Source organism: Carcharhinus amblyrhynchos, chromosome 24 (assembly GCF_965287045.1).
Source record: "Carcharhinus amblyrhynchos chromosome 24, sCarAmb.v2.hapA, whole genome shotgun sequence".
Lineage (NCBI taxonomy): Eukaryota > Metazoa > Chordata > Chondrichthyes > Carcharhiniformes > Carcharhinidae > Carcharhinus > Carcharhinus amblyrhynchos.
In genome coordinates this window covers 7,352,805-7,376,669 of record NC_137347.1, presented here as the reverse complement: position 1 = coordinate 7,376,669, position 23,865 = coordinate 7,352,805, and the positions used below count along the sequence as shown (strand labels likewise).

Sequence of the window (23,865 nt, the reverse complement as noted above, 5' to 3'; positions counted from 1 at the left end):
ATGTTTCTGTTCTTTGTTAATGCATGTGGTGTAGATCCACCAACAGTGCTGTTAAATGCTCCCCTCTCATTTGTGTTAGGTTGATCAGTCTTTAATTCTACAATTACCCTCTCCCCCTTTTATTTTGCAATAGGTGTGATATTTGCAATCACCCAATTCTTTGGCACTGCATTCATTTGAAGGAGGATTGAAGATTGTGGTCAAAGCCTCCATTTTATCCACCCCTAATTCCCTCAGCAAGGTCAGATGCTTTCCATCCATACTTTTGAATACTGCCAATCTTTTAAGATTGGTTTTTATTCTTTCATGGAATGTGGGCATTGCTAGCCAGGCCAGCATGTGTTGTCCATCCCTAATCACCCTTGAGAAGGTGATGGTAAAGCACTGCAGTCCATGTGGTGGAGGTACACCCACAATGCTGCTAGGAAAGGAGTTCCAGGATTTTGATTCAGAGACAGTGAAGATATGGCAATATAGTTCCAAGTCAGAATGGTGTGTGGCTTGGAGGGGAACTTGCAGGTGGCGATGTGCTCATGCATCTGCTACCCTTGTCCTAGATGATAGAGTCTGAGGGTTTGTAAGGTGCTGTTGAAGGAAGCTTAGTGAGTTGCCGCAGTGCATCTTGTATCTACTACACACTGCTGCTACTGTGTCATTGATGGCAGGAGTGAATGTTTAATAACTCCTCTTTATCTACTTTTAACCATCTAATTTCTCTGCTGTGACATTGGCAACATTCTCTTCTTTAATGAAGGCAGGTGCAAAGTTGTCATTTACTACATCAGCCATCCCCGCTGCCTCCACAAGAATATTTGTCTTTTGGTCCCAATTGGCCCCACTAATAGCTCTATATGTTGTAATGGCAATATATTTGACTCCAGGTAAATGGTAGGCCAATTTCAGATATTGTACTTGTAGATAGGAATATTATAGTCATTATACTATATTGACACATTGTCAATTCTTGATCAACTTTTATCAGGACTTTGCATCCTGGGAAACAGCCTTCACACTGATAACAAATCAGTGCAGTAAAGCTGCACTTCAATACTCAAAGCACAGCTCAGAATGTCGGTGAAGTCATTATGAGGCACAATTTAGAGTTTCATTACTATTCAGGAAAGGATACGGAGAAAATCTGGTATTCCAGTATCTAAACAGTCTCGTATCTCCTCAAATTCTGACTTCAGTCCTGGCTGCTGGAACAAGTCTCCCTACAAACAATAGCAGCAATTAAATTAAGTCAAAAAAGGCAATCGACAATCCCACATCCAAGTAGAGTAAAAAAGGAGGAAAGAAAATAGAGAGCGAGAAACAGCTTGGAAATAAATCCAACAAAGATGTTTTTCTGGCGAGACCTGGAGTGAAGCGTTCCGATGTAGGTGATCGACCAACATCCAGATTTCTTTCGGAACATCAAGTGGCATTTCATCCGCAAAACTGTTAAAAGGTATGTTCGCCTTTGCCATTATTTCCTGCAGAATTAAAAAGAAACTGTTTAAAATCTAGTACATTTATCATCTGCACAAAGAAACCTTTTTTCTGATTTGCTCAACTGCACCCTCATCTATACTTTAGACCCTCAAGTCCCCAATGAAACTGTTACTCTTTCTCAACCTGACTCCTCCCTCTGGTACAGCCCTCATCACTGCTCCCTTACGTCCAAGAGATACAGACTTGAAAAGAAATGGCAGAAACTGCTTGGGTCCTCCATTTCAAGGTCTGCCTAGATCACAGAACACATGATAGGGTCCTCCTCAGCAAATCAACTGTCCTTGCAAAGTACCACCCCACCTCCAACCTTCCTTTCCTCTCCAAAGTCCCTGAATACGTTGTCACCTTCCCAATCCACACCCATCTTTCCTTCTATCTTTGAATCCCTCCAATCAGGTTTCCACCCCTTCCACAGTACAGAAATAGCTCTTATCAAAGTCACAAATTACACTCAGTGCGACTATGATAAAGGTAAACCTTTGCTCTATCCCCTTCTTGATCTGCCTGCCGGCCAAATCATCCTCCAATGCCTCTACATTGCCATCCAGCTGGGTGGAACTACTCTCAGCTGGCTCCATTCTTATCTCTAATCGTATTCAGAGTTAAAGTTTACTTATTTATTAGTCACAAGTAAGGCTTACATTAACACTGCAATGAAGTTACTGCGAAATTCCCCTAATCACCACGGTCCGATGCCTGTTCAGGTCAATGCACCTAACCAGCATATCTTTTAGAATGTAGGAGGAAACTGCAGCACCCAGAGGAAGCCTACACAGATACAGGAAGAACATGCAAACTCCACACAGACAGTGACCTAAGGATTTGAACCCCAGTCCCTGGCACTGTGAAGCAGCAGTGCCAACCACTTTGCTATGGTGCACAATATCAATATTAATAGTGTCTCCTCCTGCTCCCAAACTGTTATTTCTGGTGTCCGCCAAGGATGTATTCTTGATCTTATCCTTGTTCTCATCTACATACTGCCCCTTAGTGAGTTCACCTGATGACACTTGGCTCTGCTTCATCATTGTCTTCCGACTTGTTGAACAAGCAGTGAACATCAGACTGCTTCTCCGACATTTTGTACAGGTGAGAAGAAATTTCCTTCAATTGAATATTGGCAAGACGAATGTTTTTGGCCTCGGTATTGACTCAACCTGAGACTAAACTAGTCTGTTGGCAATCTTGGTATCATGTGACCCCAAAATGAATGATCATCCCTAAGATCGTTTTTGTACTTCCACCGTCATCCAACTTCACCCTTGTTTCATTCCCCTGCTGCTGAAACCCTCTTTCATGCCTTTGGTACCTCTAGACTCGACTAATTCAAAGCACTCTTGGCTGATCTCCCACATTCTACCCTTCGTAACACTGAAGGTCATCCAATATTTTGGTACTTGTGTTTTAGTTTGCACCAAATCCCATTCTCCTATCACACCTCTGCTCGCTGGCCTACACTGGCTCCCAGTCAAGCAACATCTTGATTTTAATATTCTGATCTTTGTTTTCCAATCCCTCCTTGGCCTCACCCCTCCATATTGTTCCAACCTCCTCCAACACGGTAACCATCCAAGTTATCTGTGCTCATTTAATTCTGGCTTTTTGTGGATCTTCAATTTTAATTACTCCTCCATTGGTGGCATGCCTTCAATTGCTTAGACTCTAACTCTGGAACTCCCTCTTTAAAACACTGCTTAAAATTTGCCTCTTTGTTCAACCTTTTGTCATCAAATTAATATCTCCTTGCATGGCACAATGTAATATTTAAAATGCTCCCGTGAAGCACTTTTGGGCATTTTATTACTTTAAAGACACTAAATACAAATTGCTTTATCACTCCTAGATATTCCAGTTCTTCTTCACACATACAGATTATGAAAGCACAATGCAATAATTGCTGCTTTCTGCTGCTTCATGTATGTACGTGACTATGTAGCATTTTTAACGTTGGTCAGTAAGAACATCTTATAAAAGTAGCTATGCATATTCAACATTTTTTTTGTGCCTCATTTCACAATATAGGGCAATTAGGGGCTGCACAGAGGTTCAAATGTAAACTGCTCGTCCTGATTCTGCTCACAGAGAGTTTAACAGAGACTGTGCTTGCACAACTGCTTGGCATTCTTTCATTGAGAAGGCATTTCAATCCCAATACAATGCTCATTGAACACTAGAAATGTGTTTTTAGCATGAATCAAGAGGTTTTCTCCGGAGCATTGAACCTGGTGACTGTGGCTGTGGTGAGTGACTGATTTGAATTGAAAACCGCTTTTTTCCTGTACTTCCGGTTCTCGGGGCTTGTGATGGTGGTCTGCCTCCCTGGAGCAGGGGTAAAGGATGTAACGGAAAGGGTAGAGGGAATTTTGAAAGGGGAGGGGACCCAGGCAGAGGTCATAGTACACGTAGGGGAGGGGGACATAGGAAGGAGGAGTAGGGTAGAGGTCCGTAGGCAATTTAGGGAGTTGGGGTCCAAACTAAAGAGCAGGACCTCCAGGGTGGCACTCTCTGGATTGCTGCCCAGTACTAGCAGGGCAAAGAATGACGAGATCATGCAGTTGAATGCATGGTTGAGGGATTGGTGTAGGGTAGAGGGCTTTACTTTTGTGGATCACTGGGAGGTGTTTAGGAGAGAAGGGCAACTGTACAGGAGGGATGGGGAGAATTTGAACGGGAGGGGAACTAGTGTCTTAGCGGGGAGGTTAGCTGGGGTGTTCAGGAATGGTTTAAACTAATAGGGAGGGGGGGTGGGGAGGTGGCTGGGAGAGAGTCGGGAGAAAGGAAAATTATCAGGGAGAAGGAGGTTCCGAGGGACACTCGTGGGTTGAACTGTGTCTGTTTCAATGCTAGGAGTGTGGCAGGGAAAACGGATGAGCTTAGGGCGTTGATGTTTGTGAGGCAGTTAGATGTGGTGGCTGTAACGGAGACGTGGTTACGGGAAGGGCAGGACTGGCAGCTGAATGTTCCTGGGTACAAGTGTTTTAGGTGTGACAGAGGATGGTTGAAGAGAGGTGGAGGGGTGGCACTGTTAGTAAAGGAAAACATCACAGTAGTGCAGAGGGAGGACGATATGGAAGAGACAGGGATTGAGTCACTGTGGGTGGAGTTGAGGAATAAAAAGGGAGAGATCACATTGCTAGGGGTGTACTATAGGCCACCCAACAGCCCGAGGTCGGTGGAGGAAGGCATTTTGCAGGGGCATTTTGGACAGGTGCAGGAAGAATAGAGTGGTTATAGTGGGTGACTTTAATCTTCCAGGAGTGAATTGGAGGGGGCCTAGAGCTGGGGGTACGGAGGGAGAGGAGTTTGTGAAATGTGTTTTGGAAGGGTCGCTGGAGCAGTATGTAACTAGCCCGACTAGGGGAGGGGCTATACTTGATTTAGTGTTGGGTAATGAGCCGGGGCAGGTGGGTGAGGTAGAGGTAGGCGAACATGTGGCTAACAGTGACCACAAGTCTGTCTACTTTAGGATAAAAATGGAAAGGGACGAGTGCCGGCCGAACGGGAGTGTGCTGAACTGGGGAAAGGCGAGCTATAGCAGGATTAGGAGGGAGCTGCAGGACACTGATTGGGAGGGACTGTTAGCTGGAAAGTCCACAGTTGGCAAGTGGGAAGCTTTTAAGGGCAAAATGAAATGGTTACAGGGGAGGTATGTTCCGGTTAAGCGGAAGGATGGGAAAGGTAGGATTAGAGAGCCGTGGATTACAGGGGGTATTGAAGACTTGGTCAGGAAGAAGAGGGAGGCGTATGTTAGGTCGAAACGACTGGGTACGGAGAGTGCGCTGGAGGAATATAGACAGAGTAGGAGGGAGCTAAAAAGGGGAATTAGAAGGGTGAAGAGAGGGCATGAAATGGCTTTGGCTGGTAGGATTAAGGAAAATCCAAAGGCATTTTATTCCTATATTAGAGGCAAGAGAGTAGTCGGAGGGAAAATTGGTCCTCTTAGGGACAAGAGTGGAGAGTTATGTATTGAGTCGGAGGGAATGGGGGAGCTCCTGAATGAATACTTTGCGTCGGTATTCACGAAGGAGAGGGGTTCGGAATCGTGCGGTCTCTTGGAGGGAGCGGAGGATCAGTTGCAGGAGATATCTATTACGAGGGAGGAAGTGCTAGGGCTTTTAGGTAGCGTAAGGACGGATAAAGCTCCGGGGCCTGATGGTATTTATCCCCGGCTGCTTAGGGAGGTGAAAGATGAAATTGCTGGGCCTCTGGCGCAAATCTTTGTCTCTTCTTTGGACACAGGTGAGGTCCCAGAGGACTGGAGGGTAGCAAATGTGGTACCGCTGTTCAAAAAAGGTAGTAGGGATAACCCTGGAAATTATAGACCGGTGAGTTTGACATCGGTGGTAGGGAAATTAATGGAAAAAATACTTAGGGGTAGGATGTATGAGCATTTGGAGCGTTGCAATCTGATTAGGGATACGCAACATGGCTTTGTTAGAGGGAGGTCTTGCCTTACGAATCTGGTGGAATTCTTTGAGGAGGTGACAAAAACGGTTGACGATGGGAGAGCCGTTGATGTCATCTATATGGATTTCAGTAAGGCGTTTGACAAAGTCCCTCATGGTAGGCTGGTAGAAAAGGTTAAGGCGCATGGGATACGAGGCCAGGTAGCTAGGTGGATTGAGAACTGGCTGGGTAATAGGAGACAGAGGGTAGTTGTGGAGGGGACCCTGTCGGGCTGGAGGCCAGTGACCAGTGGTGTGCCGCAGGGCTCAGTACTGGGACCTTTCCTCTTTGTAGTATACATAAATGACTTGGAAGAGAGCGTAGATGGTGTGATCAGCAAGTTTGCTGATGACACCAAGATGGCAGGGTTGGCGGGTACTGAACTGGATTGTCAGGTGATACAACAGGATATAGATAGGTTGGTGCATTGGGCAGATAGGTGGCAGATGGAACTTAATCCTGACAAATGCGAGGTGATGCATTTTGGAAAGAATAATGCAGAGAGGAGCTATGTGATAAAAGGTAGACAGATTAGGAGTATAGACATACAGAGGGACCTGGGAGTGCAGGTTCACAAATCCATGAAGGTTGCGTCAGAAGTGGAGAAGGTTGTTAGGAAGGCGTATGGAATGTTAGCCTTTATAGGAAGGGGTATAGAGTATAAAAGCTGCCGTCTAATGCTTCAGTTGTACAGAACGTTGGTTAGACCGCATTTGGAGTACTGTGTCCAGTTCTGGTCACCTTACTACCGGAAGGACGTGGAGTCTCTGGAAAGGGTGCAGAGGAGGTTTACCAGGATGTTGCCTGGCATGGAGGGGCTGGGTTATGAGGAAAGGTTGGAGAAACTGGGACTATTCCCCTTGGAAAGACGGAGATTGAGGGGGGACATGATAGAGGTATATAAGATACTGAAGGGAATAGATAGAGTTAATAGTGAGAGACTGCTCCCTAGACTGGGTACAAACACGAGAGGTCATGATTTAAGGGTGAGGGGGGAGAGGTATAATTTGGAAGTGAAAGGAAGGTTCTTTACGCAGAGAGTTGTGGGGGTATGGAACGCACTACCGAGTAGGGTGGTGGAGGCAGGAACGTTGGACTCGTTTAAGGTTCAGTTAGATAGACACATGAGTGAAACGAGGATGGAGGGTTATGGTAGGGGCTATTAAATAAGGTTAGAACCTCGGGAGACACCGGAAAAGCAGGCTTGTAAGATTAACGTTTTTGTCTTTGTATTCCGCAGGTGGAGGTCCACCTCGTGTCAAACGAGGGGCATGCACACGGTGGGTCGTGCGTGGGCTGCTCTTGGAAGTTCCGGGAGTGGCCTAGTACTTCGTGTCGGTGTGTGTGCTTGATCCTGGACCGGTAGACAGGCGCCGCAACAGCTCGGTGACTAGCACCTAGCTGTGCAGATACATGGATTTGGGCCTGTGTCTGTGGGAGTTTGCGCATTCTCCCTGTGGTTGCGTGGGTTTCCTCCGGGCGCTCCGGTTTCCTCCCACACCCCAAAGATGTGCTCTTAGGCTGATTGGTTTTACCAAATTGACACTATTCTCCCCTGAATCTGGCTAAGTTAGGGGTTCCATTCGTAGACATGCAGGGTAGAATCGGTGTAGGGTGATGCGGCGGCATGGGCTCGTTGGGCCGAAGGGCCTGTTTCCCGTGCTGGGTTGTTCTTTGTTTGTTTGTTCTTTGTTTTCTTATCTATTCAAAGTTTTTTCATTGTAATGTTGCCAATGCAATAGGGGGCATAGTTCATTAATACATGATTCCTGACCCTCTCGGTGACCTTGCTTGCCATCCCATTCACTCCTGTCCCGCTTCCACTCCACTCCTTGGGTCACTGTCTGTGCAAAGTCTGCACGTTCTCGTCGTGTCTGCGTGGGTTTCTTCTGAGTGCTCCAGTTTCCTCCCACAGTCCAAAAATGTGCAGGTTAGGTGGATTGGCCATGGTAAATCTCCCTTGGTGTCAGGGGGACTAGCTAGGGTAAATACCTGGGGTTATGGAATAGGACCTGGGTGGATCTTAGTCAGTGCAGACTCAATGGCCTCCTTCTGCACTGTAGGGATTCTATGATTCATGTTTCTATGATACTGTGTCGCTCCAAATGTACAAAATGGTCCGACATCCAATTAGCAAAGGCAGGGGAAAGACACGCTGGGGGCAAGGGAGACACACGCCAGGGGATGTGGGAGAAACATGATGGGGATTGGGGGGTGTGGGAGAGAGACAGTTGGCATTGCGGATGTGGGAGAGAGAAGCTGGGGGGTTTTTAAACAATTTTTACAGGGAAAACTGATCCGCTTAACATTGTTTCACTAAAAGTATTCCTTCGATAGAACACAACTAGGTGTTCAGAGAAATTATTCAGACTGTATCAAAGTCTGTATCCACAACACCTTTGGAGAATGAATAATAAATATTAGCATACGAAACATGACGCTGGCCTGACCCAGCCACACCTAATATAGTGAATTAGTTATGAGGCAGGTGCTATTTTTACAAAAAAACTTTGGTTAAATGATTCAGTAGCACCCAATATCTTGTGGATCACACTGCTGCAAAACACAATTTATAGCACAGATTGCCCATCTCTGCCATGTTGTTTGACTGAAGTTATTTACTTACATTCCATTTTCCTGCACGTTTTTCTGTTCTAATTCAAATGCATACCCAATTCCCTTTCAAAAGTACCATGAAATACCCAAATATCTTCAGAAGCAGAAGGTTGGTTCTTTCAAATGTTTACAACCCTATTTGTGACATGAAAACATGACTACGTTTCAAAAGGTACTTTACTGACTGTAAAGCGCTGAGACCTCCCGAGGTTGTGAAGTGAACTGTATAAAAGCAAATATTTCTTTCAGTGCCCCAGTGTCACCTTTTTACAGGGTTCTCCCAACGTCTGAGGTAAATGGGGATTTGCAAAGTATTCACTAATTGAGTACAGGAGACTGCCTGACATGATACTTCCAAAAGACTGTGTTTGTACCATAACAACATGAATTCTGAAGCATACCTGAGTGAAACTTTTTTTTATATATAGAAAAGTTTTAAAATAACTTTGCCACATTTGTAAAATGTCTGAAATGTTTCATTTACTGTACTGAAGCATCTCAGAACATTGCTTGATGTATGTAAAGAACCTGAATATTATTACTTTTTGTGTGGTGATCATTTTGGAATGTTTGTAATGTCACAGATTTTGAATGAAGTGTATTTTTGGAAAAAAAAACACAATTTGATGTGGGAGCTTCTAGCTGTTGTGGCAAGTTCCAATCTTTCCGTATCGGCTCGTTTTTACATTTCTGGCTCTGTAATGTGATACTGACATACATCCCAGTAATACAGAAAATAAAGCTATTCAGCTGCCAGAAGAAACTATTCAAATTAATCTACGCTATTGAACTAGATGTTTGAAAACTTTTGAAAGTGAGATAAAGGATTGAGTTTTGCCAGCCCACTGGTGGTGCTGAGTTGCCAGCCCCTGAATGGACCGGCAGCTCTTGGAAGTAAGCTGCCATCCTTAATTGGCCGCCACCAACAATTGGCTTGTCCGAGCCAGAGTAGGATTTGACCCCTGATGGCAGGAACTTCCTGGGAGGCAGAAGAATAGAATCCATAATGTGTATCCTCGCTCTTGCTTTCCCTTTGTTCTCTTTTCTGTTTTGCTGTTAAACTGGAACTCTAAATAACACTCCATAACTTAGCTCTGACGAAGGGTCACCCAGCCTCGAAACATTGGCTCTATTCTCTCCCCACAGATGCTGTCAGACCTGCTGAGATTTTCCAGAATTTAATTTTACTGTGGCCCTTTCTCTGATGTTTGGTTCTTTCAAATTATATTCAATTTTTCTCCTAAACCTCTAAATTGATGTACCACATGGAAAATCACATTGTGGAAAACGTCAACCAATGGTCAGATTTTAGCAAATCAGGTGTAGCTACGTAAAGGCCAAACTCTTCTCATTTTAGAGAAACCAAAGTGAAAATGTGGCTCCTCTGGCAGAGGCAGTGCTCCAGATCAGAGTAGTCAATAATAGCATTATCAGCATCAAAGGACTTAAACTGCAAAGATACCTAAATATTTAGCAGTAGCCCAAAGCAACTACATAAATACCATATTTACAAATGCCTTTCATGTTCTTCACAGTAAAACATTTTCAGTGTCACTACATAGGCAAATATGTCAGCTGATCTGTAAAATGCAAGGTCCTGCAAACAGTAACCGAGTTAAAATACTCGAGTATCTGTTTACATTCCCATAGATAACTTTGCTTTATCTTCTGTGACTAATACTGCTGGATCTTTTCCATCCACCTCAAACAGATGGTTAAATGTCTCAATCACAAGATGCTCTCTCTAACAGAACAGAGTTCACTCTGAACTATACAGATCTCAGCTGAGATAATGCACCCTGGTCTGGAGTGCCACCACTTTCTTGGATCAAATGCCAAAAATAGCAAGCGTGGAAATATTTGTGCCACCTTGCACTAAGTTTTTAAAGACTAAGCAATTCAAGCTCAATTCCACAACCATGGCTGCCTTAGAATATTTTCAACTGATTTACTCACCAGTTCTTGTATTCTTTGAGGTTTCACTTCTCGGATTGGTTCCTTCATGTGGCAAAGTGCTTGCAATGAAGATCCAAAACAGCTTGGGAGATAATTCCCACAAATGGCCACAAAGTAGTCCTTTCCTCGTACTAGATGCAAGATTAAGATATCCTCAATGCGATCTTCTCCCATGTTTAATGAAAGTGCAGTTAATTTATTCACGTACACTTCTAACTCAATTTCTATTCTTTCCCCTGAAAAGGAAATTAAAGCCATGTTTATTGTCGCTGCATCATTCCCCCTCCAAAACAAGCAATCTTCATCTGCAAAGATTCCTCCGCCAAACTCGAGAGTAGTAGGAGAGCATTTTCCTGTCGATCTTCGATGGATCTTGAGGTGCCATATGTTTCAAGTACATTTGAGTTAAAACGTGCTGCATAAAAACCTGCCAGTAGGGTGTGCTAGAGGCAAAGTCCCTGACATATTTCTCTTGTAGAAAATAATAAAAGGGGCATTCCTGTTTTGACAGGCAGTACAGTTCAGATATCAATGTAGTCATTTGTCCTTGTATTCTTTATCGTTTAGAAGTGACAAAACACTTCCCAGACGCACAGTGGTTAGCACTGCTGCCTCACAGCACTAAGGACCTCGGGTGGAGTCTGCACATTCTCGCAGTGTCTGCATGGGTTTCCTCCCACAGTCAGACAGGCATGTATGTTAGGTGCATTGGCCATGTTAAATTCTCCCTCTCTGTACCCGAACAGTCGCCGGAGTGTGGTGACTAGGGGATTTTCACAGTAATTTTATTGCAGTGTTAATGTAAGCACACTTGTGACACTACTAAAGTAAACTAAATAATAAACTTTAAATGCTTTCTGTACTTTCCTCAAAATATTTTTGTGACTCAGTCTCTAGATAAAAGCCATAATAATCCAATTTGTTAAAAAGAAAACCAGTAAGCAAATGCTGATTTGGGTGAAAGAGGAGACTCTGCAGATTCCTGGGCTACATGGTGCAGCATATTCACCTTGCTATAGCTGAGGCTGCTGAAACCAGCCTTTTTATTAATTTTCAACTCAGAGTTGTCTTAGGTCACATTGGCAAAATCAGAACCACATGGTTGCATTTCTATTTCCCACACCAGCTACTAAAGGGCCCATTTCCCTTCCTGAGGGAGAAGTCGGCACAGTGGTATTGGCACTGGACTAGTAATCCAGAAGCCCAGGCTAATCCTTTGTTGACATTGGCTCAAAACCCACCATGGAATTTAAATTTAATTCATAAATCTGGAATTCAGTATAAAGCTCATCTCATTTGAGAATGATCATCAACTGGTTGTTAAAAAAAACTAATGTCCCTTTAGGGAAGGAAATTTGCCATTCTTACCTGGCCTGGCCTTCATTTGACTCCAGATCCACAACAATGTGGTTGACTTGTATTTGTCCCTTTGAAATAGCCTAGGAAGCCACTCAGTTCACGGGCAATTAGGGATGGGCATCAAATATAGGCCTTGTCAGCGACAACCATATCCCATGAGAGAATTAAACTTTTAAAACCAATTAGGAATGGAGCTGAGAGATGGTCTCAAATTCATAACTAACTGAGAACTTTCAGCATATCCCAGACTGAAACCAGGTGAAAAGGCAGCTGGCTGGTATCTAGTCCCATGTACTTTGCCATCTTAACATTTTTCATACAAAAGTATGAAATGAAACAGAATCAATGTCCCAAAAAAGATACATGTTTGCTTTTGTACTAAATATGACATACCCTCTATCAAAACTCCCTTACTCGGGGTAGCACTGAACCATGGTTTGCAGTATGATGGCTCATTCAGTTTGGTGATGAATTCAAACTGACAGGGCACCAGTCCAGTGTTCGCAATAGTAAGTGTTTGAACTTGAAGCTGCATGAACTTCACATTGTCAAAATGGAACTGCGAAAAGAAAACAACATTTTCATAAAATGCTGCTCACAAAGGAATCTTTTACAATCATTGTTTTTATAAATATCATTGTCTACTGGATTTCAAATGAAGTTTTAACAATACAAAATCAATGAGTAAAAAGTACTGTTGTGTAGCAAGAAGTCATAGAAGTCAGGAGAGTATCTGAATTCTGCCAGGCATGAATACTGCCCAAGCATCCCAGGGAAAAGTGCTACTTCAAACACTCCAGCAGGCAGTAAACTCTCACTGTTTCGACAGTCATTTCATGATCACGTAGGTGAGAAATGTTTTGACCCGCCCACCATTCATCCCAACCATCCAAGAAGCACCAACATTTTCAGATAGGAGAAAACTAGGAGAGAAAAGAGCAATGGCTGCATGATGGCAGAGTGGTTAGCACTGCTGCCTCACAGCATCAGGGACCCAGGTTTGATTCCCAGCTTGAGTCAGTGTGTGGAGTCTGCACATTCTCCCCATATCTGCGTGGGTTTCCTTGAGTGCTCCAGTTTCCTCCCACAGTCCAAAGATGTGTGGGTTAGGTTGATTGGCCATGCTAAATTAACCTTAATTTCGGGGTGATTAACAGGGTAAACATGTGGGATTACAAGGATAGAGTGGGATTGTTGTCACTGCAGGTTCGATGGGCCGAATGGCCTCCTTCTGTGATTCTATGATTCTACTCAAACAGGCGACTGGACAATTTGTAACTTCATTGCAGTGCTAATGTAAGCCTACTTGTGACACTAATACATTTAAAATTAAGCTTGAAATTGCATGGGGAGTCGGGGGTCAAAGGTTCGCTCAGATGATCTCTATATGTACCCTTGATGGGAAATGCCAGAAACCAAGGAGATGATAGTGAACAGAACTATTTCCTATTGTTCATGTTATTTCTCTTTACAGTTCTGTTGATCTGTTAAAATACTGAACCAGACTGGAAGAAATTCCAGGGCCAGTGAATGAGATTCTGATCTGCTTTCTACATTTAAACAGTAAGCATGAACAATGTTGTTTGCTCCAGTGCAGTGCTGGGCCTTGCAGGTCAGGAACATCCGGTTTCCTCCCACAGTCCAAAGATGGTCAAGTCAATTAGCCATGCTAAATTGTCCCTTAGTCTCCAAAGTAGTCTAGGTTAGGTGGATTAGCCATGGTAAATGTGTGGGGTTACGGGGATAAGGGGGAGAGAGGGCTTGGGTAAGATACTCTTGACAGAGAGTCAGTGCAAACTCAATGGGCCAAATGGTCTCCTTCTGCACTGTTAGGATTCTTTTATGATTCTTCTCTTATGAACATCCTGACTTCCATGGTCACAAGGTTACATTGTACTGGGTCACAGGGCTCAGCCAAAGAGAGAGTGTGTGGAGGATTAATAGGGAGGGTTTTGACAATTAGCTTGATAAATTTTTGCCTTGGAAAGGCTGTCCCTGCTTCTTGTTGCTAACCATTATTCAGGAACCCCATTAAAAGTGTGTGCATTGCTCATCAGCTCTGTCCTTACTGACCTACACTGGCTCCTGACACGTCAAATTTAAGATCTGTTGTGGGGTTTGCTTCTCCCTATCTCCGTAACCTCTTCCAACTTTATCCCCTGCTGGAACTCTCTACTTCTGACTCTGAAGTGTTCTGCTTCACCATTGCTGATAACCCTCAATTCATTTAGACCCCATACCCTTACTAAACTCTAACTAATTCCTCCTTGGGTAGCACAGTGGCTACTAGCATTGCTGCCTCACAGCGCCAAGGACCCAGGTTCAATTCCCAGGTTGGGTGACTGTCTGTGTGAAGTCTGCATGCTCTCCCCATGTCTACGTGGGTTGCCTCCATGTGTTTCCTCTCATGGTTTGAAACACGTGCTGGTTCGATGCATTGGCCATGCTAAATTCTTCCTCAGTGTACCAAGCACGTGCCGGAGTGTGATGACTCACAATTTTCAGTCAATTCGTTGAAATGTTAATGTAAGCCCACCTGTGACACCTCCCTCTCTGCCAATATCCCCGTGCTTTAGTTTGACATCCATGTTTTATTTGGTTCTCCCTCCAAGGTGCTTTTGATGCTTTTCGACACTATAGCTACATTATAAATTTAAGGTGCAGTGCTCATGATACTTTTGGAAGGTGATTATTTTTCTGAGAGAGGTCACGTGGCTCTGTGTCTCAAATCATAAGCAGGAAAGCATGCATGATTTCACATGAAAGTTCATTAGTTGTTATGAAGCCTTGCCTTACAAAATAATGATTTTATGAATTTACTGGTTGGAAACCATTAATTGAAGTTTTAAAAAGACAAAAGCCATGTTCTAATGACTGAAATCAAAGTCAAAGATGGCTGGGCATTTAAAACATTGAATCTTCTACATTCCAAAACCACTGAAAAGGAGACACCCTGTCTGCAAATCCTCAGCAGCCAGAATTACCTAGAAGGGGAACGAACTGGGGCCATCTCCAACGTTAGCAAAGCAACCAGATATGTGAAAACAAACCATTAGGTGCGATCACTTGGACAAAGTATACGAGAGTATGCTTCTGGAGGGCAGGATGTCAGAATCCATGAGGAAAGGCATCATTACCCTCATCTACAAGCAGAAGGGGGAGAGGGAAGAAATTCGGAATTGGCGACCCATCTCACTATTGAACGTGGATTACAAAATTCTGGCCAAGGTCATCGCCAACCGGGTCAAGTCTGCTCTGGGGTCAGTAATCCATCCTGATCAAACCTGTGCTGTACCCGGCAGGAAGATCTCTGACAGCCTGGCGCTACTCAGGGATACGATTGCCTACGTGCAGGACAGGCAGGTGGATACGTGCCTCATCAGCCTCGACCAGGAGAAGGCGTTTGACAGAATATCGCACAACTACATGATGGATGTGCTCTCCAAAATGGGTTTTGGGGAGGGAATACGCAATTGGATCCGGCTGCTCTACACAGACATCAGTAGCGCAGTCTCAGTCAACGGGTGGGAAACAGATAGCTTCCAAATCAGGTCTGGAGTCAGACAGGGCTGCCCTCTCTCCTCCGTCCTTTTTGTGTGTTGCATTGAACCCTTTGCCCAGGCCCTCAGAAGCGACCCAGGCATCAAAGGGGTGACAATCCCAGGCAGCGGAGGCACGCAGGTCAAAGCCTCCCTGTACATGGATGACGTGGCTGTGTTCTGCTCGGACCCCTCGTCTGTCCGCAGGCTCCTCCAGGTCTGCGAGCAGTTCGAGCTGGCCTCGGGAGCCAAAGTCAACCAGGGAAAGAGCGAGGCCATGTTCTTTGGGAACTGGGCCGACAAATCCTTTGTCCCCTTCACCGTCAGGGCAGAGTACCTGAAGGTGCTGGGGATATGGTTCGGAGCGGCAGGGGCATGCATCAAAAACTGGGAGGAGCGCATCGCGAAAGCCAGGCAGAAACTCGGCTTGTGGGAGCAACGCTCGCTCTCCATAACAGGGAAAAACCTGGTGATCCGGTGCGAGTTGCTGTCCGTGTTGTTGTACGTGGCGCAGGTGTGGCCTATCCCCAAATCCTGCGCTGCAGCAGTGACGCAGGCCATCTTCAAATTTATCTGGAGATCAAAGATGGATCGCGTCCGGAGGGAGGCGATGCACAAATCTCCAGAGAACGGAGGGAAAGACATTCCCAACGCCGCCCTCATCCTGATGGCCACCTTTGTGTGCGGCTGCATCAAGCTGTGCGTAGATCCTCGGTACACCAACAGCAAGTGCCACTACTTTTTGAGGTTCTACCTGTCCCGAGTGTTGCGAAGGATGGGTCTGGCCACACTGCCGCGGAACGCTCCGAGTAGTTGGACCGTACCGCAGCACCTGTCCTTCGTGGAGAAATTTTTCCGCAAACACACCTTTGACCACAAGGCGATTAAGCAGTGGTCAGCGCGTAACGTCCTTGGGGCCCTGAGAGAAAAGGAGACGGCGGATCCTGTCGGATGGTTCCCTGAGCAGACTGTCAGTGTCATCTGGCAGAACGCCTCATCACCAGAACTGACAAACAAGCACCAAGATCTGGCTTGGCTGGTGGTGAGAAGGGCACTCCCCGTCAGATCCTTTATGCACGCTCGAGGTCTCAACATCACCGCACGCTGCCCTCGAAGCGGCTGCGGGGCTGACGAGACGGTCGCACACCTCCTTCTGGAATGTGCCTTTGCAAAGAAGGTCTGGAGCGAGATGCAGTGGTATTTGTCGAGGTTCGTCCCGAGCAGCTCGGTGACGCAGGACTCTGTGCTCTACGGGCTGTTTCCGGGGACGCACACCGAGACAAATATCAACTGCTGCTGGAAGGTCATCAACTCGGTGAAGGACGCACTTTGGTCCGCCCGAAACTTGCTGATCTTCCAGCTGAAAGAACTGTCCTCGACCGAGTGTTGCAGACTGGCACATTCCAAGGTCCAGGACTACGTGCTGAGGGACGGGCTGAAGCTTGGGGCAGCCGCCGCAAAGGCACAATGGGGAAAGGCCACACTGTAAGGCCTTTTAACGGAGGCAGACCGAGGGCCCAGGAACTGCAGAATACCCTCGACCTGCGTAACTGTGTGCCAATCTGAGCACTAACGGCACACAGTAATCTTTTGAGGCATGTATATAGTTTTAAGTATTGAAATGTAATCATGGCAATTAGTACAAATATGTAAATATTGAGACATGGACATAGTTTTTTAAGTACTGAAATGTAGTCACTGTAGTTTGGACAGATCTGCAAAAATGTTTTGATTCCGCATTGTTTTGCTACTCGAAGCCCTGTACACTGTAATAGATTACTTGAGATTTTTATGAATAAAGTATATTTTTGGAAAAAAAAATAGGTCTCGGCCTTTTGGCTAAGATGAAGTGTAGTATCGACATGCTGCACTTGGTTGAAGTCATTAGGTTACATTTCAGCTTCATTTGAAACAATTTTTTAAAGCGGCATCTCGGCCATTTGGCTAAGATGCAAATAAGATCAAGCCCTGGAGGAGGAGCTACACCTACTCCAGTCAGCTTGGATCATGTAGATCAAGCCCAAGACAGGAGGTGAGAGCCCTGTCTTGTCAGCTTGGATCGGGAATGTCCCAACTTGTTGGGACTCTGAATTGGGTTTAATTTGACTTGATTGGATTGGAATAAAGTTTAAAAAAAAAGGTATGGAAAACTTCTCAGCCTTTTGGCTAAGATCAAATGTAGCTTTGCTGTCCTGCACTTGGTTGAAGTCACGAGGTTACATTGAGACTTCATTTGGAGCAATTTTTTTAAAGCGGCATTTAGGCCTTTTGGCTAAGATGCAAATGAGATCAAGCCTTGGAGGACATGCAATCCAATCAGCTTGGATCGTGTAGATCAAGCCCAAGACAGGAAATGGTGAGCCTGTCTTTCAGCTTGAGTCTGGAATGTCTCACTTGCTGAGACCTTGAATTGGACTATGACTGGATATAAATTAAAAAAAAGAAAAACTTAAAAAAAAACTAAGGTACAATTATAGATACCCATCTAGCAATCAGAACTAATTTTCCAGATTCTGACGGCCATCACTGAGACATCATGTACAAATTTCACATGGACTATTTTCATATGGTTCCTGAAGACTTCAGAAACTTTAATGCCACTGCTACCTCGAGGCGTTCAGAAAAGAGAAGAGAAAAAAATAATCAGCAGATGCAAACATTGATAGATTAGAAGTGAAGAGAATCCAGTAAGGCTACTAGGGTCTAATATTTGGAGAAAAAGCTGTGAAAATATTGGTACAATATGGATATTCTGACCTTAAATAATATATTTTATTCACCAAGCACAAGTAGTGGTTAAATGCAAGTCAGCCTCATCTTCTGCTGGTGACAGGTAATACAATTGAGACATCTTCATTTTTGTGCTATAGCATTTAATTGAAATGTCAGTGTGTGTTTGGATCTAACACCAGACCCAGTTGCTGAAACGCTGATTCAAATTTCACTTAGACCTTGAAATTGGTTTTGCCAGTTCAAATCAATCAGCTGTAATAAGCACTGGCCTTGAGGAGGAGACTGGAGAATTAACCGTGGGAAAACAAGGGAATGGCAGAGATTTGTGAACAAGTATTCTGTACCTGTCTTCATTATAGAAGACACAAAGAAGTCCCAATAACCATAGAAGATCAAGGGCAAAAAGGGAGGGAGGAACTTAAAAATAATCACTAGAGAGAAACAATGTTGGTAAGACCATACCTAGGGCACTGTAATAAAAGCAAAATACTATGGATGCTGAAATCTGAAACAAAAACAGAAAATGCTAGAAAATCTCAGCAGGTCTGACAGCTACTATGGAGAGAAAATAGAGCCAATATTTCAAGTCAGGATGATCCTTCAGGGCTTTTCTATTCTTCCTACCACAAATGAAGAGGAATTTCTTTTTTCAGTGGGTCATTAATCTTTGGAATTCCCCACATCAGACTGCAGTAGATTTTTGACGTACAAGGAAGTCAAAGGTCATGGAGGGAAGGCAGGAAAATGGAGTTGAGTTCAAGTATTAGTGTCACAAGTAGGCTTACATGAAATCTGCAGTGAAGTTACTGTGAAAATCCCCTAGTCGCCAGGACTCCCACACCTGTTCAGGTACACAGAGAGAAGTTAGCATGGCCAAAGCACCTAACCAGCACATCTTTCAGACTGTGGGAGGAAACCGGAGCAAAGGAAACCCACACAGACACAGGGAGAATGTGCAGACTCCACACCATGTTCAGAGCAACCATGACACTGAATGGCCGAGCAGGCTTGAAGGACCAAACTGACCATTCCTACTCCTTTTTCTCATATTATATATATATATATATATATATATATATATATGTATATATATAAAAAAAAAGGACACTCTGACCGTATGCTGACAATAAATCCCAAACACTGATGTCAGGAGGTAGCTCTCCAACATCACCTCAATGTCTCACACACACTGCAACCTTGCAGGAAATGGTCAGGGCTTAGCATTTCCGTTCATGTTGGCTGAATTCAGTGATAGGAGCAGCAAATATCGCAAGTTGCATTTTACAATGGAGTGAATGCATTACACAGTTGTCCTCTCTCCCATCATGACAGGGTGTGTTTCCTGACGTTCAATGTTGGGAACTTCACATGAACATGTCATTATAAGGCCCATATTATTCCCCACCCACTCACAGCCCAGTCAAAAGATTCATCCACAATGGTCTGATGACAGAATGGTGTGAAGCACGACTGGTCTCCAAAAGCATGCACCTGGCAAGCATACCTCCCAGGGCAGCTCAGGTGAGAGGGTCATGCCTGGGTACTACCCAGGTCCTTCAATTTCATCTCATTGACACACCCTTGATTTATTAAGCTAAATGAGTGTGACAACATAGTGCCCAAGGTGAACTGAAAAGACAGTCACACAACATGGTAATCAGAAAGCTGGATGGATTAAAGAGATAACACACTGTCTTACCTCTGTTTTAGACAGGGACACCGAAGGAATAGAATCATTCTCCATTCTGTCTAGCTGGCGAACAATATTTTCATATGTCTTTCTGTACAATTCTTCATTAACCACCTTTATCTGTGAAAAAAAAGCAAATGGACTGTGCTTAAGACAAACACTGCAAAGTTCCACCAAAGCAAGGCACTGGATATCTGAAACCTGAAATGAAAACCAACAGAAAATGCTGGAACAACTCAGCTGGTCAGGCAGCATCTCTGTAGGGAGAAACAAAGTTAATGTTTCAGGTCAATATTAACCACATGTGCGTGTCGCACGATCTTTCTCTCATACTCTATTTTTTTCCTTCCTGGTTCATCTTTTTGTCATTCTTTGCTATTCTTTATTTTTTGTGAATCTTCTAACCTACCACTCGTCTTTGTGTAATTATGTTTTTTCTAAACGTTTGACACCGTCTTTAACATTTTTAGTTAACCACAGATGGTGGGTCCTCTCCTTGGAATTTTGTTCACTCGTTTGAATGTGTCTGTGTATTCTGAAATATCCCTTTATATGTCTGCCACTGCATCTCTATCTCCTCGCCTCTTTTAGCAGTCCATTTTACTTAGCTATGCTTTCATTCCTATGTAGTTACTCTTAATCATCTTTAAGATACTAATTTTGAATCCACTCTTCCCAACTCAAACGTAATACAAAAATCAATCATTATAATCACTGCTACCCAAGGGTGCCTTCACTAGGGGGTTATCAATAAATCCCATCTCACTGCACAATACCAGGTTCTAGTATAAGTTGCTGGGTCAAAATCCTGGAATTCCCTCACTAATAACAGTACTATCGATGTACCTACACCACAATGATTCAAGGCAGCAGCTCACCGCCACCTTCTCAAGGGAATAAATGTTGGCCTATCCAATGATGCCCAAATTCCACAAACTAATTTTAAAAAACCAGTGAATCCGAGATGACAGTCTCATACCCCAGCTTGAAAGATTGCGCTAACTGGCTTATGGTCACTTATTTTCAAAGCCATGTGACTGCGATATTCCAACTCCTCGAGGTTGCTGCCTTTCCAAAGGATGCGATCACACCATGCAGGAACTCGACATTTCTCACTAGGAGTAAATAAAAGAACACATTTGGAAAAGCATTTCAGACCCAATGCCAACACGTCAACACACACACCACACAGGCACGTGCGCGTATACACGCGTGTACACACACACGCGCGCATGTATGCACGCACGCGCAGACGCACACGTGTATACACACACAGACACACGCACACGTATATACACACACAGATGCGCGCACACACAAAACTGATGAAAATAGTTTAAAGGTGCATTGAAATAGTAAAAGACATCTTATTTATCCTCAGTCACAGCTGAATTCGCCAGTCAAATGCACATCTTTGGGATAATTGAGCCTCAGTGTTCCTACACTAGGAAAGATAGAAATAAGATAAATTGCCACATCCCAATTGTTAATTACATTTAACTATATGCAGATTGTGGGCATTTGCTGGGGTTCACTTGTGCTCCAGGAACATACAGAAACAGTAGTTACTAGACTTGTAATATGTATCTCTGTGAAATAAATACTTATAAAGTGTGTAAAGATTGGCTAAAAAAAACCTGTAAAGATTCTACCCTTCACTACCTGGCTTCCAAACTATAACATGAAGCAACGTCAAGTGACCCTGGTAGAATGTACGTTATGATGTTAGGCTAAAACAGAATTGGAATCAACTGTTATCCTCTTCCCAATTCAATGTCATATTTACTGTCTCCATGCTCAGCAATAACCACTACTTGGGTGCGTTGGCCTTTCTACTTCTTTATGTTCTGTCAAAAGCTTTCCTCAAAACTCAAATTTTAGACTTTGCCTCCAGTCATCACCCCAAACCTCTGGTTGCTCTTTTACTATTTCTTCATAACGTGTTCTAAGAAATCCTGTTATTTAAAAGGTGTTCTTAAGTGTTGTTGGAGGATACAGTGCAGGCCAGGGCAATTTTCTACACAGTATATCCCAAGAGAAACTGGTACTCTATACTTGTAACTATTCTTAGTAAAACCCTGATTGGAATAAGCTTCAGGAAAAAAATCTGGCAAATCCAACACTGCAACATTCCCAGTAATAAACAGCCCAAGGGGTTAGTTACCTTGTGTCCCAGTGATCAGAGCCAATATCGTATTTGTAGGTTGGTTGAAAGTTGATACTTCCTTCCTTGAATCCTTGGAAAACACCCGACTCCTCAATGTGTTTCGCTAACTGTGCAACAACAGTAGAAGTTCTTATAGAATCAGTATTAATGCTGCAAGGCAACTGGTACCATGTGTTAAATCATAAAATAGTATTTCTGTCATTACTTCTACTTTTTATTTATTAATGACTTGAGAACTTTATTCACCACTCTGAATTAACCATCAAATTACAATTTAAATATAGTGATTCTCCTTTGAATGTGGAATTAAATATTGTGCAACTTTTTTGAAGTGAACCATAACATGGTGGAGCATGGTGGCACAATGGGCAACACGGTGGCATAGTGGTTAGACTGCTGCCTCACAGCGCCAGGGACTGGGGTTTGATTCCCAGCTTGGGTCACTGTCTGTGTGGAGTCTGCACATTTTCCCCGTGTCTGCGTGGGTTTCCCGCAGGTGCTCTGGTTTCCTCCCACACTCTACCAGGTGCGGGTTAGGTTGATTGGCCATACTAAATTGCCCCTTAAGTGTCCCAGGATGTGTAGGTTAGAGGGATTAGCAGGCTAAATAAATAGGGTTACAGGGACAGGGCTTAGGGTGGGACCGTTTTCAATGCAGACTCAATGAGCCAAATGGCCTCCCTCTGCACTGTAGGGATTCTATGATAACATAATGGGAAAAGAAAGTATGGAATAAGGAAATGTTATGCAGACCATCAAGTCAGCTTCTGCCACGACCGCCTACAAACTAGAATGACTTAAGTTATCTTAATAAAGTTGTTAGGTTTTGTGCTCTGCTCTGGGACGTCTTGGTGAAAATGTACTGAATGGATAATCCTTTCTTTGTGTACTCTTGATGCATCTTGTTTGTCTTGGAATTACTTTAGATCAGTGACGGGTAACCTGTGAACCAGGGGGCCACATGCAGACCATCTGGGTTCTGAGCGCAGCCCAGACCATTTGCTGACTGTTGTCTATGCACAGGGTTGCCACACTCTGCTGATTTGTGTGTCCATGTAGTTTTTTTTCCTGACTGGTATGACTGAAGTGACAGGCACGAAAAGCAAGGGAATGTGAAGTGAGGTGGGTGCTGATTGCTCACAACATTGAATATAGCTCTCACAGTCAAAGTGCAAATATTTCTTTTGTTTTTATCATTTGAAGTCAATGGAAGTTCTAATAACATATGATTAAGAATTTTCTAAAACTCATTATGAAATATTTGGGGTGTATTAAGTGTATTTAATCTTATTCATAGGGTCATGGTTAGTGAACAAGCCTGATTTCAATCTTGTAACCCAGTGAGATGAAGGAGGGTCACTCATACAGCCCACTCACTAGCCTAGGTTACCCATCACAGCTTTAGATTAACATGCTCACATCATGCCCACACTATTTATGCTGCACATTTTGTAAGTGAAGCTATTATCACCAATTGGGGTTAATTGTTTCTCTCTCCATGAAATATTCTATATTAATTTCCCCTCATCTCTAAATCTCCAGAATATCCAGCCATCCATCCAATGAACGACTGCTGTTAACCATATGCCACCAGATCTCATCCAGGCCCATACCATCCCATCAAATTTCAAATCCTGCTCTCGACCAATTCATTTCTAAAGGACTGTTGCTGGCAGTCTGTTCCACACACACTATTCTGTGGGTGAAAAATATTTGTTCCAATCTCTAGCTTTGCCCAAGTTTTGTTTTGAAAACATAGGGCAGGATTTTCCATGCAACCCGCCACGAAGAAGCCTGCCATCATCGGGCAGCGGGATCTTCTGGTCCTGCCATCGCCCATGGGTTTCCCATAGAATGGGCACTTT

The 23,865-nt window shown here is 43.9% G+C and overlaps 1 protein-coding gene across 5 annotated transcripts in view; it reads right to left on the bottom strand.

The window, feature by feature from the left end:
- Positions 1-23,865, bottom strand: part of inpp5b (inositol polyphosphate-5-phosphatase B) — a 129,145-nt gene that overhangs the window by 13,173 nt on the left and 92,107 nt on the right. For all 5 annotated transcript variants that reach the window (XM_080211163.1, XM_080211164.1, XM_080211165.1 and 2 more), the window contains 7 exons: positions 21,998-22,107; positions 20,813-20,948; positions 19,843-19,953; positions 12,265-12,430; positions 10,513-10,748; positions 1,359-1,475; positions 1,130-1,214 (listed from right to left, as the gene is read on the bottom strand). In XM_080211163.1, coding sequence (XP_080067289.1) covers positions 1,130-1,214; positions 1,359-1,475; positions 10,513-10,748; positions 12,265-12,430; positions 19,843-19,953; positions 20,813-20,948; positions 21,998-22,107 — 961 coding nt within the window. The remainder of the gene's footprint in view (positions 1-1,129; positions 1,215-1,358; positions 1,476-10,512; positions 10,749-12,264; positions 12,431-19,842; positions 19,954-20,812; positions 20,949-21,997; positions 22,108-23,865) is intronic.